The following is a 16138-nucleotide window of genomic DNA, read 5'->3' as shown; positions in this document are numbered from 1 at the left end:
GGTTCTGTGCGCGGGTTTGCGCTTGTTTGAGCTCAGTGGATCCTGTTTTGGCATCCTGCAGACTACAAGGGCAGCAGAAGGAAGAAAGTGAGACTTTAACTGATTCTAAGCATCTCTGTTTGCCTTTTTTGTTTGAATTTGCTTTAATCCATTTATTGCATTTTACCTTAGCCATTTTTTAAATTACTGCATTTATTACAACTGCATTTATTGTTTGTTGGCTACACACTCAAGTGTGCTAGCTTGTTCTGTGCTTAAAAAGTTAATTTACTGCTGTTCTAAGTGTATATTTACTGTTTTTTCTGAAAAAAAAATCTGTTTGCTTGTTTCTCCTGCCTTTTTCTGATACTAGAATAGTCCGGATTCAGATTTGCTGAATTCAGGACTGTATTGGAGTTTGAATTGCCCAGACCTTACTTGGATAGAGGGAAGCTTTTCTGCTTATCAGTGGGAGTGGTAAGCATTAAGCAGCCTATCTACTGCTAGAGTAGTGGTTTCCAGCTTTGAAATTGTACCTTATTGGCCATTTTGAGCTGCAGTCTATCCCTTTTAACTTTCTGCCTTAAAACCCTGTGTTTCCACATATTTGCGCAACGCGCAGCACCGCTAAGCTAGGGTAAACTATTCCCGGTGCCAGAAAGTCTACTCTTCATATTTTCCCTTAGATCTTGCTAGTTTTCATCTTTTTAGTACTACAACTAGACTATTAAGTCCTGCATGTGCTCAAAACATCTTGTAGAAATTACTGTAGCATATATACTGCTGCCAGCACTAAACCTTCCATAATTAGAAATAAAAACAGCTTCAGTTGTTAATAAATTGAACACCTATCCAGACATATCTAAAGGTCAGTTCCCTATGCTTTCTCTTATTAACCTGATCATCCTGAGGTAATGTAGCAATTGCCTCATGTACACAACCAACCCTCTCCTCTTACCCCCCCAACACTCGACTTGTGAGAGATGCACCTATATAGCCAAACTGGAAGCGAAGCACTAGCCAGTCAGGAAGAGAAAGTCAACACCGGCACTAACATGGAACACATAGCCCTCCAGAACATATACCACCACAACTCTCACATAGTAACACAAAACACAAACCCACCTTTGGATAGATTTTTATTGAGAGCCTCCGCAAACAGAAAAGACCTCCGAGGCAGAAACGCAAACAACCATCATATCCCAGCACAAACCATGAGACACATAGCTCACATAAACAGTGTGCCACTCAACCAAAGCCCGTAAGGCAAAACAGCTTACCCAATACACTAGTTATTGGTGACTCGATAGTAAGGCACACTGATGTCCCACTCACTAGGTTAAACAAGGAGAAAGTTACAGTCACCTGCCTGTCGGGTGCCAGGATCTGCCACATAATGCATGCACTGAGGTCACTCCACAACAGGTACAAATATGACTCTGTCATTGCCCATGTTGGAGTGAATGACTTGAGATGTACCTCCCTGGACTACATGAAAAGAGACCTGGAGGAGCTCTCTAATCTTGTAGCACAGGTAGGTATGACCCTAGCCCTGAGTAGCATCCTACCGTCACCCAGAATGATACCACAGTACAAGCAGAAAATTGACTTCAAGAAATGGCTAGGTTTCTGGTGTCATTCTAAGGGGATCCAGTGTCTGTCTACCTGGGATGACATGATCGACAGACCTTGATGCTTTGCCAGAGATGGCCTGCACCTGTCACCCCTGGGATTCCGGATACTGGCCAAGGCTCTTGCCACCCCTATAGTGCCATTTTTAGGCAATGTCCTGAAGACAAATTTGCCACAATAACAGTTACAAGAAAATGTAATCTGAAGGTTATGCTACTCAGTGCTAGAAGTCTAACTCTCAAAATGCACTCGCTCAAAGCACTCCTTAAAATGGAGAACATTGACAACTGTGCAGTAACAGAGACCTAGTTCAAGGCTCCAGAAAGCACCACCGCGCTACCAGGTTATAATTCATACCACACTTTTCAGCCCCAAAGCCTGGACCGAACCCTAAAGGTGGTGGTGGTATCTCCATATTCATAAAGGATATGCACACCTACAGACTACTAGCCCAACACAATGCATCAGAGATACTACAGGTACAACTAGCACTGGGTAAGACTGCAATCTAGGTTGTAGCCTGCTATCGATCCCCCACTATGTCCTAAGACTCCCACTCCACATTCCTAAACACCCTAGAAAATATTAAGGTACAACCCAACACCCGTATACTGGTGAACTTTAACTACCCCTCCATTAACTGGAAAAACTAATCATGTACCAACATACTAGCTCAGCGTTTTTTGGGATTCATTAATTCCAGTGCCCTGGACCAACTCATTCTTACCCCCACCAGGCATAGCAAAATTGACATGGTCATTACTAACATGGGAGACTGTTGCTGTACACCAGTAATCAACTCCTCCCTGGTCAGATCTGACCACAAGTTAATCACCTTGGATATCCACATACCACCCTCATCCCCCATAAAGGAAACCACTGTAAAAAACGTCTCCAAAGCTAACAGAGGTGGCTAACTTTACAATGCCCATGCAAATGAAAAATAGGTGCATGAATGAATCATACACCAATGCACTGTATGAACGCATACACAAGTGCATGGAACGGGCCATACCAACTAGAACAAAGACGCTCTCCTCCAAAAAAAATGAAGCCAATCTGGTGGTCCCCTACCATAAACAAACTCTACAACAGAAGGAAGAAACTGTTGCAGAAAAAGGTGAAGTCCCAAGACTGCCTCAGCAAAAAACTGAGATCCCTAATTAAATCCACTAAAGCTAGCTACAAAAACAAAATTGCAGCAGATACTAGAAATAACCACAAGGCATTTTATAGTCATGTCAAAGATCTACATGGCAACACTCGGATCTGCTCTGAGCTACAGCACAATGGCAACACATATACCGAGCCAATGAATATTGCCAATATACTGGCCAACAGGTTCAGTGCAAACTTTACCCGCCTCTCACCCCCTAAAGGGCCTATCACAATACCAGAGGAATTCCAAGTTCCTATTATCACTGCTGCACAGGTTAAAAGCGCACTGTCCAAAGCAAAGAATACAGCTTCCATGGGACCTGATAATATCCCTGGCTGTGTTCTACATGGATTACAAAGTGAACTGGCACCACACCTGAGTGCCCTGTTCAATCACGGCCTCACTTCAGGCTTTGTTCCTACCAAATGGTGCACCACTATGGTCATCCCACTCCCCAAAGTGGGAGCAACCACAGACCCTGGTAACTACTGCCCCATTAGCCTAAGTAGCCTGATATATAAGGCTATGGAGCGCATCATCATGGACCTTATAAATAGGGACATAGGGAATCTCCAAACTCTGGACACCACGTAGTTTGGATTTGTGAAAGGTAGATCATGCCTGCTCATCCTGATAGACTTCTTAGAGTCTGTCACCAGAGCTGTGGATGAAGCCAAGGTAGTTTACACAGCCTGCATTGATCTTGCCAAGGCCTTCAGCACCATCCCTCACTCAGGAATCATAGATAGGCGTTCTATACTAGGCATACACCCCTATTGTCACAAGGTGGGTTGCAAACTGGCTCACTGATAGAACCCACACTGTGAAAGTAGCAGATTCCGAATCTTTTTACCAACCAGTTACAAGTGGAGTCTTACAAGGATTGGTCCTGGGTTCTCCTGTTTGGCATCTACTTCTCTGCAGTTCAAGCCAATACAAAGGGACTTTGGCTGACCAAGTTCACAGATGACTGTAAACTGGGAGCCATTATTGACTCTCTATCTGATAAATGTTCTACAAAAAGGCCTCACTGTGACAAATGACTGGTGCCAGAACCACTGCCTTAAGCTCAATGCCAAAAATCTATAGTCATTCCCTTTTGAAAAAAACTTGGTGCCCATGAAGTACCACACTGACGGTAGTCCATTAAACACTGAAGGTGTGATAAGAGATCTAGGGACACAGGTTGACAGCAACCTCTCCTTTGATAACCACATTGCCACTGTAGTCAGAAAGTCCTTCTATGTGGCACATCTCATTATAAAGGGCTTCTCATCCAGGAGGAAAGAGGTCATAACCCCTTTCTACTCATCCCTCATTAGACCTATTATAGAATGCAACACCCCATTTGGCATGTACCTCACTAGACACCTACAACAACTGGAAAGGCCACAGAAATACCTCACTAAGAAGATCCTGGACCTTAAACACATGCCCTATAAGGATAGACTCAAAAAACACCAGCTATACTCTGTCTCATATCGCCTACATAGAGGTGATCTATGCTTGACCTACAAAGCCATGTCTGACCCAGAGCTGTTAGATATGCTACATCTGAAGAAATCCCAATCCCTCTGTGCCACACACTCCAGGGATCTCAACTTCATTACCACAATAAACAGAACATGCTGGACAGACAGGTTCCTAACCCAGAGACTACCCATGCTCTGGAACAGACCTCCCATTCACGTCAAGCAGAGCACCTCACTAGCCCTCTTCAAGAGAAATCTTGATGAGTGGATGGGCAATAGAAAATTCACCCCGGGGATTACTTCAGTGGGCCTGCTTGATAGGGGCACTGGGAACTAACATCGGGCAGCATGATACCAGGGAATCTTTTTGGGCTAGACTCCAGGGCCATTAGCCTAGCATACACCGATGAACCTAAGAATAAAAAGAAGAAACACAAAAGTGATAAGGTTAAGGACTCCTGTCCACATCCTCAACCTAAAATGCCTAGAACTGAAGTAAAACCCTCTTACAGATTTAAAGGTTCATTGGTAATTACTAGGCTAGCTGCCCTTGCAGGCCAATTTAAACCTAGTTCAAAGAAATTGAATAATGTTCAGAAATAAAAACAATAACCACAGTACAAATGCTGGGTGCAGAACAAGTCAAAATACGAGTCTCCCACTAAAAATAAAATAAGTAATCTGACTTTTTTAAATATGAAACCAACTGCTTTTGTACCTAAACATGGGACTTCATAAGAATAATCAAAAAAAATCCACTTCCTTATATAAAATAACTGACACTTAACTCATTCAATTAATCAATTAAATTGTTAGTGATATATATCACTAATCCCCTTACAGCAGTATAGTAAAACTTTAAAACATACCCAATGCTGGGTATGTAAAAAATAATAAAAAATGTATGTGTACAAATAAAATATTAAGAACATATCAAAAAATAAATTATAACTTGCTAGCACTAAATCTAAACAAGGGTTGTATAGAAATGCATTAATTGAAGCCTTGATCTTCTGCCTGCAGGTGTGAATGACCATCACGTAGAACTAGTAGATCAGAAGAGTAATTTCCAGAAGCTATAGGATTCCCTTCTCGGAAATCATAGCCTAGATTTAAGCAAGCTGAGTTTAAACTGGAAGAAATGTTTCAGTGCACTCACAATGCACTCCATTTTCCTGTCTATCGAAGGAGACTGACTGTGTTCTTTGGACCTCCAAGTTGTCTATTTACACACAGAGTACTAAGGAGTCCAAGAAGTTTTATGCTTCCAAATATGAGGCAGGCACTCTCAGTTATGGAGTCTTCTATTTGGACTCATCTCAGTCCCCAGGGTGTTCCCCATATTTGTATTCACAGTTGCAGTGAACCAGAGGTGTTTTCTTATCTGAATAACTGGTTTCTAGCTGTTTCATCATAAAAGAGACTTGTTTTTCTGCTTGAGTGTCTCTTTTCGATCTCTTCCAATTAAGCTGAGAGCTGCCAAGTCTCATTCCAAGCCCTCTGTATAGCTAGCATTCATAATATGCAGTATACCACTCTCTCCTGCAAAACCTACTTTCTTTCTGACAGTATCATCCTATTGCAGATTTTGGTATCTGAAATTATTCATTCTCGTGTAATTTCTCTTTTATCCCTAACAAGACTGGATCTAATGGCTTCAGTGATATACATGGCTGTCTTTGTCATGCTGTACAGTTAACAGATTCCCATAAAACAGATCAGGATTTCCAGATTTGTGAATTAGAATGTGGATGCTGACTACACATTCTAAGACTTAATCTAGTTCTTCTCATATCCATGCTGCTGTAGTGGCTCTCACCACAGATGCCTCTTCTCTCGGCTATGAGGGGCTAATACTTATATTGTCAGAGACAGAGGGTAAGCAGCACATCAGTTTTACACAAATTAGGGCAGTCTTCATACCAAAGGCTTCTCAAGATTCCATGCTGCAAAGTTTGATGGCCATTCGTGGTTCATAGATAAGTTCTAGCCTAATTGTCCTTGTGGGAATTTTAAGCCAAGTCCATTTCTCTCAGTGGTAAGAAACAAAACTTGTTCCTGATATATGTGAGGTAAATGTCTTAACCATTACACCATCCCCCAATTTACCTACCCCACCATCAGTAAGTTAAGAGTATGGGAATGAACTATACCAACAGGATACTTTCTGACTGACAGTCACAAGAAGCAAATTCTCTAGTGGGCAAGCTTATTTGCTGCTTACTGATGCCTAATGAACAGTCCCTCAGCTCATCCTAGTGTGGTAGATTTTTCTGTTCTTGGAGAAGATGCTTTGCGTTGACTTATTTGCACCCCTGTCCAGCACCAAGTGCAGTGGCTCTTTCCTCTCATCCTTTCCCTAGGGAATATCCCAGGTTTGCTGTGATCCAGAGGTGACCCACAGCAGAGGTGCAGATAGTATTTCTGGTACCCAGTGCCCTCTTCTGACATGGTGCCCCAGCTTTAAGGTAAGGAGCAAAAAAATGGGTCCTTCCCCCAGTCTGGCACTCCTTGTATATAAGGAGCAAGCCCAGTCCCTTTTTCTTACCCTATCTACTCCTAGACCCCTAAGCTGAGGAGCCCAAAAAAGTCCTTTCCCCAATTTGGTACTCCTTATTTAAGGATCAAGTCAGGAAATTTCTTCCAAATTTACAATCCTCAAGCTGAGTTACATTTGTAAGAAGCAGCTGCTGCAATTAGTGCCAACCACACGGTGCTAAAGTGGATCAGTTATGACCACGAATGCAGTACCAGGATACCAGCCTTTATTTCTGATGCTAGTAATCCACTTGCACTGACATCTGCTGATCTCACCCCTAACTCTTTATGACAATTGCAGCTGCACCCTCCACCCCACATTAGCTACGTTTATGGCCCACAGGATTACTTTATAACTTTGTTCCTATTTATTATTAGCCCAAAATTCATACAGGAAACCAATCAGAGAAGAGGCCCAGTCATTCATATAGTCCCATTTTGGCCTCAAAAAGTATGGTTTCTTCTGCTCAGGCCTTATCTTTTCCGGAGAACACTCTGTTAGAGTTTCTTCAGAAACCTACTGAAACATTTATCAGACAAGCTTTGCGTGGACTCTCATGTCTGTCTGACTGAATGGGTTCTTCAGTTTCAGCAATGGCCAGGGTCATTTTATACTTTAACAAGATCCCAAGATCTTAGGATGTACAAGACAAGTTATTTCAGAGGCCACGTGTGCCTCACTAATACCGCCCTTAAGCTCTAATACCCTTTTTCAAGGAACCTGATATCTGTAAGTCCTGTTGTAAATTTAAAAGCACTCATCCAAACTACATTTTTATGATGACAGGCTGCTTGACCAGCAGGAGAAGTGCTAGGTGATCATCTGTACATCTACTTTTAATTATTTATTGATAAAGAATTAGATCTGTAGTTCTGGTGCTGGCTGAGCAAATTGACTTGTCAAGGAAAAAGAGACTGAGAATAATTGAATCCATAAGAGCCAGTAAGCTAGACATCAGTCTCCCATCGGGTTCCAGTATGGCACTGAGTATAAGGGCAAGGACTCAAGCCTGTCCTAGTAGCCAAGGTTTCTGAGACCAGAGATTCTGTTTTTTAACAACTTCTGTAGTTTTTTGAGTATTTAAATATTTTAACCAGGTACATGCCTAATGGTACATTATATCCAATAATGGGTCTGACTAGGCAGAATACAGAGACAAGGCATAGTTACAGGTGATAGCACCATTGACAATATAGTGACTTTAGCTGTAAATTTTTAATGTAGCAGTGCATTTCATCACAAAGCATTGCATTTTGTGAGCCAGCAGAGCATTTTTGCAGGATTTTTGCCCTTTGCTCTACTGCAGTGCAAACCATGGAGTTGGTATATGGGTGTGTGGGGGTGGGGGGCTTGCTACCTGAAAAAAAAATATATATTTTTTTTGCAGTGTTTTTCTGTTTTTTGGCTCACTGCATCCAGTATTTAATTTGATAAACAATGAGCCAAAAAGTGTGCTACAATGGTTCATAGGTAAAATGCAGGACAATGACTTCCTTGGTTTTAGAAGAGATGCCCGTGGCAATTAGTCTTGAAGTATAAAAGGATTTCCTAACTATGATTGCCATCTAATGGCCAAAGGAGAAGGAGCAATCAGCCCATGTGTCCAGATCTGGATCACTGGTTTGTATGGTAAAAGGTTGCTTTCAGTTCAGTAGGATGCAAAATGTCTTCTTCCCAGAGAGGAGGATGCTGCATTTCTTTGGTTTGGTTTTAACCCCTTTTTCAGTGCAGCAAGTCATTTTTGAGGATATGTGTATCCAAAGGGGATTTGCCAGCTATACCTAGCTGTCAGTCATCAGCAAATGTTGTTAGCCAGAGATCACTGCTATCAGTGTGGAGGTCAGAAAAATTGATGCCAAACAGAAGGGGGCCCTGCACAGATCCCTGGGAGACGCCACTGATCACATTCTCTCTCTGTCTGAGGAAATGTCACCCACTCAGCCAATGTGCATTCTGTCCTTAAGCTACTTATCTTGCCACGTAAATATTTAATACAAGACCATTGACTTATTATGTCATATATTATCAATGCCTTTGCCAGATCAAGATAGGTAGCATTTATGGTGCAGTCACTGTCAAATACCTATATGACCTTCTCAAAGAAGCTGACGATATTCAACAGCATGACATGCCCTTTACAAAGCTGAATTGCAGTGGGTCCAGCGTAGTCAGGCTAGCAGTGTCATAATTGTGTGGTCAGTGATGATGCATCCAGTGGCTTTACAGATAAGAATCGTAAGGCTGATAGGTTATGTCTTCATTTTCTGATGCATCTGAAGAAGAACCTGCAATTATCCTTTGCTTCTGTCACTAGTCTTAATTTGTGTGATGCTTTAATGGTCTTCATAGTTGCTTTCACTTTCTTAGGGAGGTTTTAATAACATTTTTGATGCTATGGGGTTCTAACCCTATGGTGCAGTTTTAATGAGTTGTTCTTCTGTTATGCAATTTGTTTATATTAGTAGATCACCAGCATAGTTTATTTTTGAATTTACCAACATATTTGGTTTGGAAGAGACTGCTAGGTCAATGCATTTATCTAAATGGGCACAAAATCGTTTCTGTAACTGGCTGTAAAACTGGCATCACCTGTAACGTCGTCATAGGTAAATTTAGAACACAATTGCATGGGGGTGGACTTTGTTTAAATCTTTAAAGAAGGTGCTGTTTGAAATTGAAGAAATGGCTAAAGGTAAACAGATTATGGCCAGACTTTACTAATGAAGGACTGATCATGGGAAGTGAGCAGACAGCTACCAAGTTTATGAGGACTAAGTCAAAAATGTTTACAACCCTGGTCAGTTTGATTTCATTTACCCAGTTCAAGAATCGCTGAGCATAGCTATTGCTAGAAGTGTAGGTGTTCCAATCAAAGGAAGGATAGTCAAAGTCACCAAGGACTAAAGAGCCGTTGCTTATAGAGGTGTCCTCTATGAATGCCAGTGGATCTATGGAGGAGAATCTATAGCAGTCAAGAAGCTGGAAATTAGATTTCCCTAAGTTGAGCTGTAGATCATTAAGATTACTGGTTGGGGGGGGGGGGGGTCTGTGTATCTGTTTTGAAAGGATATGTTCCCACACTATAACACTCCACCACTGTTTTCAATGAGTCTAGAGGTGTGATATTCACAGAACCCAGGCACAGAAGGGTAGTCCAGATTGTTGTGCCAGCCTAAGAGGCTTAATACCAGACAAAAGTGCAAGACTAAGATGGCACATTTTTAATTTGTTGTACTTTGAAAGCTTTTGTCCCATTTATAACTAGACTCCCACATTGCTTGTCAATCTTTCTCACATCTTTGACTGAGGCCTCAATTCTTATGTTAAAGTGCGCCTTACAGCCATTTCAGATTTTGGTAAAGTTTCTTTTTTTTTTGTCATTAGCATTTATTAAACTATATATGCCTTTTATGCAGTTTCTTTATCAGACCTAATTTTAAAGGTGTAGTCTCTCTTTGGGATTTGTATTTTATTTAAAAAAAAAAAAAATATATATATATATATATATATATATATATATATATATATATATATATATATATATGATGCTTCCTCATTTTGAACCAGCCACTACCACAGGGTTAAAGTAAGTGTCAGGGAAACACATTAATAGCAGACATTATTTTGTCAGGAGAGAGTCTGAATTGTAGTCATGTGTTAACTGTCCATATTTAATCACATAACGATAACATTGTCACTGCATGCAAATCCATCTTTTGTACCAAAGATAACCACTGAAACAAATCTCAACCAGTATGTCAAACTGACTATATTATTTTCTGACTAGATAAACATAAATGAAGATTTACTGCAATTTATAGATTTTCAAAGACAGCTTTGAATATGTACACACAATACAATTCTCAAGGAAAGAACAACTATTTTCACCCTTTTCTTTAATGTAATTTGATTTTAAAGTGTCTGATGTTACTTAATCGAGATGGTTGACTGAGTCTATTAAAATCTACTGTGAAAAACACAACAAATATTTGCCTTCTGCACTTACAGCTTACTCAGACAGAGCCGTGACTATGTTTCAGGCATTTTTTTAAAAACATCCTTATATGATTGTCAGGTAGCACCTACTTGGACTTCTCTAAATACTTTCACAAAGTACTATACGTTGGATGCGACCTCTAGATCTAGGTCTCTGTTGATGACCATTCTCAAATGTATGTTCCCATCAAAGTGACCACCCAAAAACCTCAGGATAAGCCTGTGACTGTCTTGCTGTTGTTGAGGATGGGCCTCCTTATGCCAGATACAAAAGATATGTACTTGTCATTGTATAAGATCAGGGAGAGCAGGTCCATTCTTGTCAGCATATCCACAGTCCTTCTCCCGTGCCTTCGGAATCTGGAGAGGAAGCTGTTTCACATAGCATTATGGATAAAAAGTGAAAGGTATGGAAAAGTTTCATATGCCAAGCTGCCTGCCTAACACTTAATGGGACAAGTCCTACTTTTAACAAGGGTGGACCTGCTCACCCAGATCTAATGTCATGCAGTGTCATTTTAGTTTTATGTCTCCGTACTTCCATTCATTATTGACATGAGGAGCACTGCTGTCCCTTGTCACTAATAGCTTTCTGCTGTGCCAGCCAATGAAGGAAGAATGATTAATTGGTTTTAAGAACATCTGTGTTCTCATTAGATCACCTGTAGTGAGTCAGTGTCCTGTTTTCATAAACGCTCACAGAAATACATAAAAAAATTAGCTCATCGATTACGTTTCAAAACTGGGAAATGTCAAGCATTTTTAAATTACAAAAGTTTTTTTTTTTTTTATGAAGAAAATCTTTATTATAAGCATTAAAGATTTGTTCTGGCTGTTTAGGAAATGTTTTTCTAGGTGTATTGATTGATATGTACATGTTTAACAATGAAATTGATCCTAATTAATGTTTCATCTGCTAAACAGATATGCCTACTACTTTACTGCTATTGGATTCAGTGCTATGGTACTAGCAACTTTTCAGGTGACTACATATTTGATATCTGCCAGAAGACAGTCTCAAAGGATTCGGCAGAAGTTTTTTCATGCAGTTCTTCACCAGGAAATGAGTTGGTTTGACACACATGAGATTGGAACTTTAAATACCAGGCTAACCGAGTAAGTATATTTCCTGGTGTCTTATTTCACAAGGACTTATGGCTTTTCTTTCAACTTTTAAAACTGAAGAAAACATGAAGGAAATGAGTGCATTATCCATGGCAGCAGGTTTTATTTCCCTTTGACCTCATTTTTTTCCACCACATTAATATGACTAAGGTGAACTATGTTAAAAGAAATCTTATTTCTGTACAGATTTACCTAGCTTTCTTGTGTAAAGTGTGTTTAAAGTCTGTTAACACACCCTGTACAAGTACAGTAGAGCACCATGCAACTGTCAAATGTTTGCTTATTTATGCAATCATATTGCTGTGAGTTTATGAACCAGCCTAGTAAATTTAGCTGTTTGCATTGATGCTAAATGGGGCTTTTCATTTTTATCAGGAACAATTTTGATTCATGCTTTGTTAAAGGGCTCATTGTATATGTGACTCTCCATCCTACCAAAGAGTTTATTTTATATTACCAATATAATCTTGACATTATTAATAATTTTAAAACTAAGTCTACTTCACTAACTTAGTACACGGTCCATGAGCCAATTCACTATTTCATCACCACATAGCAAATGATCTTTGTAAACAGTGACCTCTTAAATGGAGGGTCACTGTAACTATTATTTCAGTTTATTGACCTTATATTTTGTTTCCCAGCTCAACATCTTCAGCTGTCCCTATCTTTTCTGCAAAGACCAGTGTTGGTCTCATACTCCCAAGAGGTACTGATGCAGACAGCATGAAATTACCATATTTAGCCAGTGTTATCATGCCAGCATTTCAGTTTTTTTGTACAGTCTGGTCCTGCTGATTTCTCAGTTTTACACCACAGAAAGGTAACCGTGCAATGGCTTGCACTAATAATTCCTCACCATTCTTCAATGGAGCTTTATCAAGTAAAGACTGAAAGTATGTGAATGTCAGAGGTAGTGAGGTTATATCTGTGCCTCCTAAATCCACTAGCAAGTGTGCCTGTGACAGGCAGAGAGCAGATGAAGATTACCACATCTAGTGCTTATTTTATCAAGGCCGTGATCATAAAACTTAATTTATGAAAATGAGTTTTGTGGTAGATGAATTTAAAAAAGGGTGTCAGGCTTCTCAATGCCTTAGTGTAGAGGGATGAAACCATGTGTTCAGCTCAGACAAGCCACATTTGATTGATACTTTATTTTACCTATTTGTTAATCAGTTTAGGCCACTGGACAACATGCTGTCTGGTTAAGTCACTTTCTCAAATTCTCATGGTAGCAATGGAGATGGGTAGATATAAACTCTGTACTTTGACTATATGAAACAGTTTGTTAATATCTCAGAGCCATAAGTGTCAGACAAGTCTAATTCACTTAAAAATTAACATAACAATAGCTGTTATATGGGCATGTATTTTCTGAACAGTAAGAACTATGAACTATAATGACTGGCATTATTGACTGTGACCTTTGATGATTTACCAGAAAGAAGGTGTCATGGGGCAGGGCATAAATGAGGCACAATCAGAGATGTTCTGCAAAACTGGTGAACTTAAGTTAGCAGAGCAACTGGCTTTACATCAGCTGCTCAGGATACATTTTCTGTACAAGACCTGTGGAAAATTAATAACTGGCATTATTGACTGACTGCAAAATTCATTGATTTTTAATTCTCAGTATATAACCTGATGTTTAAATATTGCACGATGGAGCAAAACCACATTTTGTTTGTCAAACGGTGAAATATGATTTTTTTTTTTTCAGTTTTACAAAAGTGTATCTGTGTTTATAAAATATATGAGTACTGTAGGTTTGGTCATGGTGTGCATATATTATGCACTGCTTTTTTTTTTCATAATTTTTATTGTTGGTACAAGTGGTCACATTATATTACAGGCTGTGCGACCATGGAGCTGATATTTAATTTCTGGGGGCGTGGGGGCGGGGCAAACCCTCAATGGAAAAGCAAAATTTCTGGTTATTTTATATGAGTGCAAATGTAATCATTTTCTTTGTGATCACTATACTTCAATGATTTTTTTTTAGATAAAAATGATTGCCTATGAACTTGTTAAACATATTTAATGTGAATGAAAGTTTGTTGGCAGTCTAAAGACATATAGTCATATAAACATATATCCCCTAGCCCCCCACCGGGTAATGCACTGATCAGCACTGACAGATTTCAGGCTTGGCCCATATTAGGTAAATATTGTTGATAGAGAGGTTTACCGTGTTTACTGGTATGTTGTCTTTTGATATCCTCTAACAAGGCTTGTATCCTTTCATTCTCTTTCCTCTCTACCCCTACAGTGGCATAAACACCATTCATGAGGGCCTCGGAGACAAGATCTGCATATTTGTTCAGTTTTTTGCAATGTTTATTGCTGGATTCATAATCGGATTTGTTTTTGGCTGGAAACTTACTCTGGTTATTTTAGCAGTTAGTCCTTTGCTTGCGATATCAGCTGCTTTTGCTACAAAGGTAAGAAAACAAGTAGTTATCCCAAACAATTCATGAAAATTAAATTAAATCTTACCAAGTTTTGCCTGGTACTGACCAATTTCTCACATTTTCAGTTTCTAGCAACCCTGACAAGTAAGGAGCAGACGGCTTATGCAAAGGCGGGAGCAGTGGCAGAAGAGGTTCTGACAGCAATCAGAACTGTTGTTGCTTTTGGGGGACAGCAGAAAGCAGTAGCAAAGTAAGTGATAAATATTTTCTTATACCAGTTCCAATACGATCATTTTGTTATGAAGGTGTCAGTGTAGTAAGTAGCACAAGCTACTTGATATATGCTGCATTTATAATTCTGTTATAGTATTCATACAATTATTGTTTTTTATGAGTTTAATTAGTTTAGATTCAGAACTAAGTAATTAAACATATACCTAAATTAATGTTAAAGTTCCCAGTGCAGAAACAGTGTTGCAAAATATTTCTCAGTAAATGAGGGCCATTTTGAATTCAAATTTTCAGTGCAGGAACAGAATTGCAATGATCTGTGTTGGGGAATGAGGCCCATTTATTCCCTAAACAGTCTGCCTTATCTCTTAGCCAGAAGTACTGCTACTGACATTGCTTAAATTTGAATCTGACTTTTCTCATCATCCTGTAAGATTTTCTTCTGGCGACCCTCTACATGCAAGAACCTCAAGAGGGTTTGTTTTTCTCTATTACCAGCTATAAGATGAGCTGTTGGCAGAAGTTTGCATTTCTTTTTACATTGAGCTTACAATGAGCTTATCTTTTCAAAATCTGCGCTGTCATATTTGTTTTCCTTCTCTTGATTTTAGACCAGTATTTGGCAGAACAAGCAGTGTTCACCAGTGTGTTATAATCCTTTTTATTATTTAAATGTGTCTGTCATAACCATATCATCCCCTTCATCTTTTGTGGTATACGTGGTTAGCCCTTTTTTCAATATGTTGTAATTTCTGATGCCAACACTGTCCCAGGACTTAGTTGTTTGGTTGTGCATTGCCTTCTATGCCCTTTTGCAGATACTGGCTTTAAAACTGCACACACAGAATGTCAAGGATAAGAGTTTCCTGTGCAGAAGTGCATCACTATTTTTAATTCTGCTTAGAGATACCTCAGCTTTCTTGCCTCAGCATCTGTTATCTTCTTAATAAACTCACATTACCATCCTGTGCCATCTTGCATGTTTTCTTATTCAAGATACTGCCCAGTCCACTTTTTCTTTCATGGCCGCTGTGGTGCAGCGGTTAGCTTTGTCACCTGAAAGCAAGAGGTTCTCTGGTTTGATCCTCAGCTGGGGTGCCTTCTGCGCAGAGTCTGCATGTCCTCCCTGTGGCCATGTGAGTTTCCTCTGGGTGCTCTGGTTTCGTCCCAAAGACATGCTGTAGGTGGATTGGACACTCTAAATTGGCCCTAGGTTTGAGTGCATGCAAGTGTGTGCCTTCTGTGGAAGGTTCAGTGCCAGGCTGGCAACTCGACACCGCAAAACTCCACTGCCAATCATGAGTAGACGGGTGATCTACTGTGGCAACCCCTAGCCAGGAAAAGCCAATAGAAGAAGTTAACAGCATCACTCTCATTTTATGTTGCATTATAAACTTTCTCTTTACATCAAAATAATGTTTTAATTAACATTAATGAAATTGAAACTATTGGTCCCATTAGACACTAAAGTTCCCTTTTGGTAGTAAATAGTAACCCCAAATAAACTGTGCAGCATGGTAACAATAGCCGGCCTTCGGTATAGGCCAACTAGGTGATTGCCTAGGGCACCACTCTAGCAGGGGTGCTTTTC

At 39.8% G+C, this 16138-nt stretch overlaps 1 protein-coding gene across 1 annotated transcript in view; it reads left to right on the top strand.

Annotated features, from left to right (window-relative positions):
* LOC122796318 (ATP-dependent translocase ABCB1-like) overlaps nucleotides 1–16138 on the top strand; it is a 329590-nt gene that overhangs the window by 94219 nt on the left and 219233 nt on the right. Inside the window, exons 7-9 of the mRNA XM_044064705.1 lie at nucleotides 11702–11893; nucleotides 14175–14346; nucleotides 14442–14566. Coding sequence (XP_043920640.1) covers nucleotides 11702–11893; nucleotides 14175–14346; nucleotides 14442–14566 — 489 coding nt within the window. The remainder of the gene's footprint in view (nucleotides 1–11701; nucleotides 11894–14174; nucleotides 14347–14441; nucleotides 14567–16138) is intronic.

The sequence above is a fragment of the Protopterus annectens genome, chromosome 3.part0, assembly GCF_019279795.1.
Source record: "Protopterus annectens isolate FY-2018-M chromosome 3.part0, PAN1.0, whole genome shotgun sequence".
NCBI lineage: Eukaryota > Metazoa > Chordata > Ceratodontiformes > Protopteridae > Protopterus > Protopterus annectens.
The sequence above is the reverse complement of the archived record's forward strand: the minus strand, read 5'-3'. Positions and strand labels throughout refer to the sequence as shown.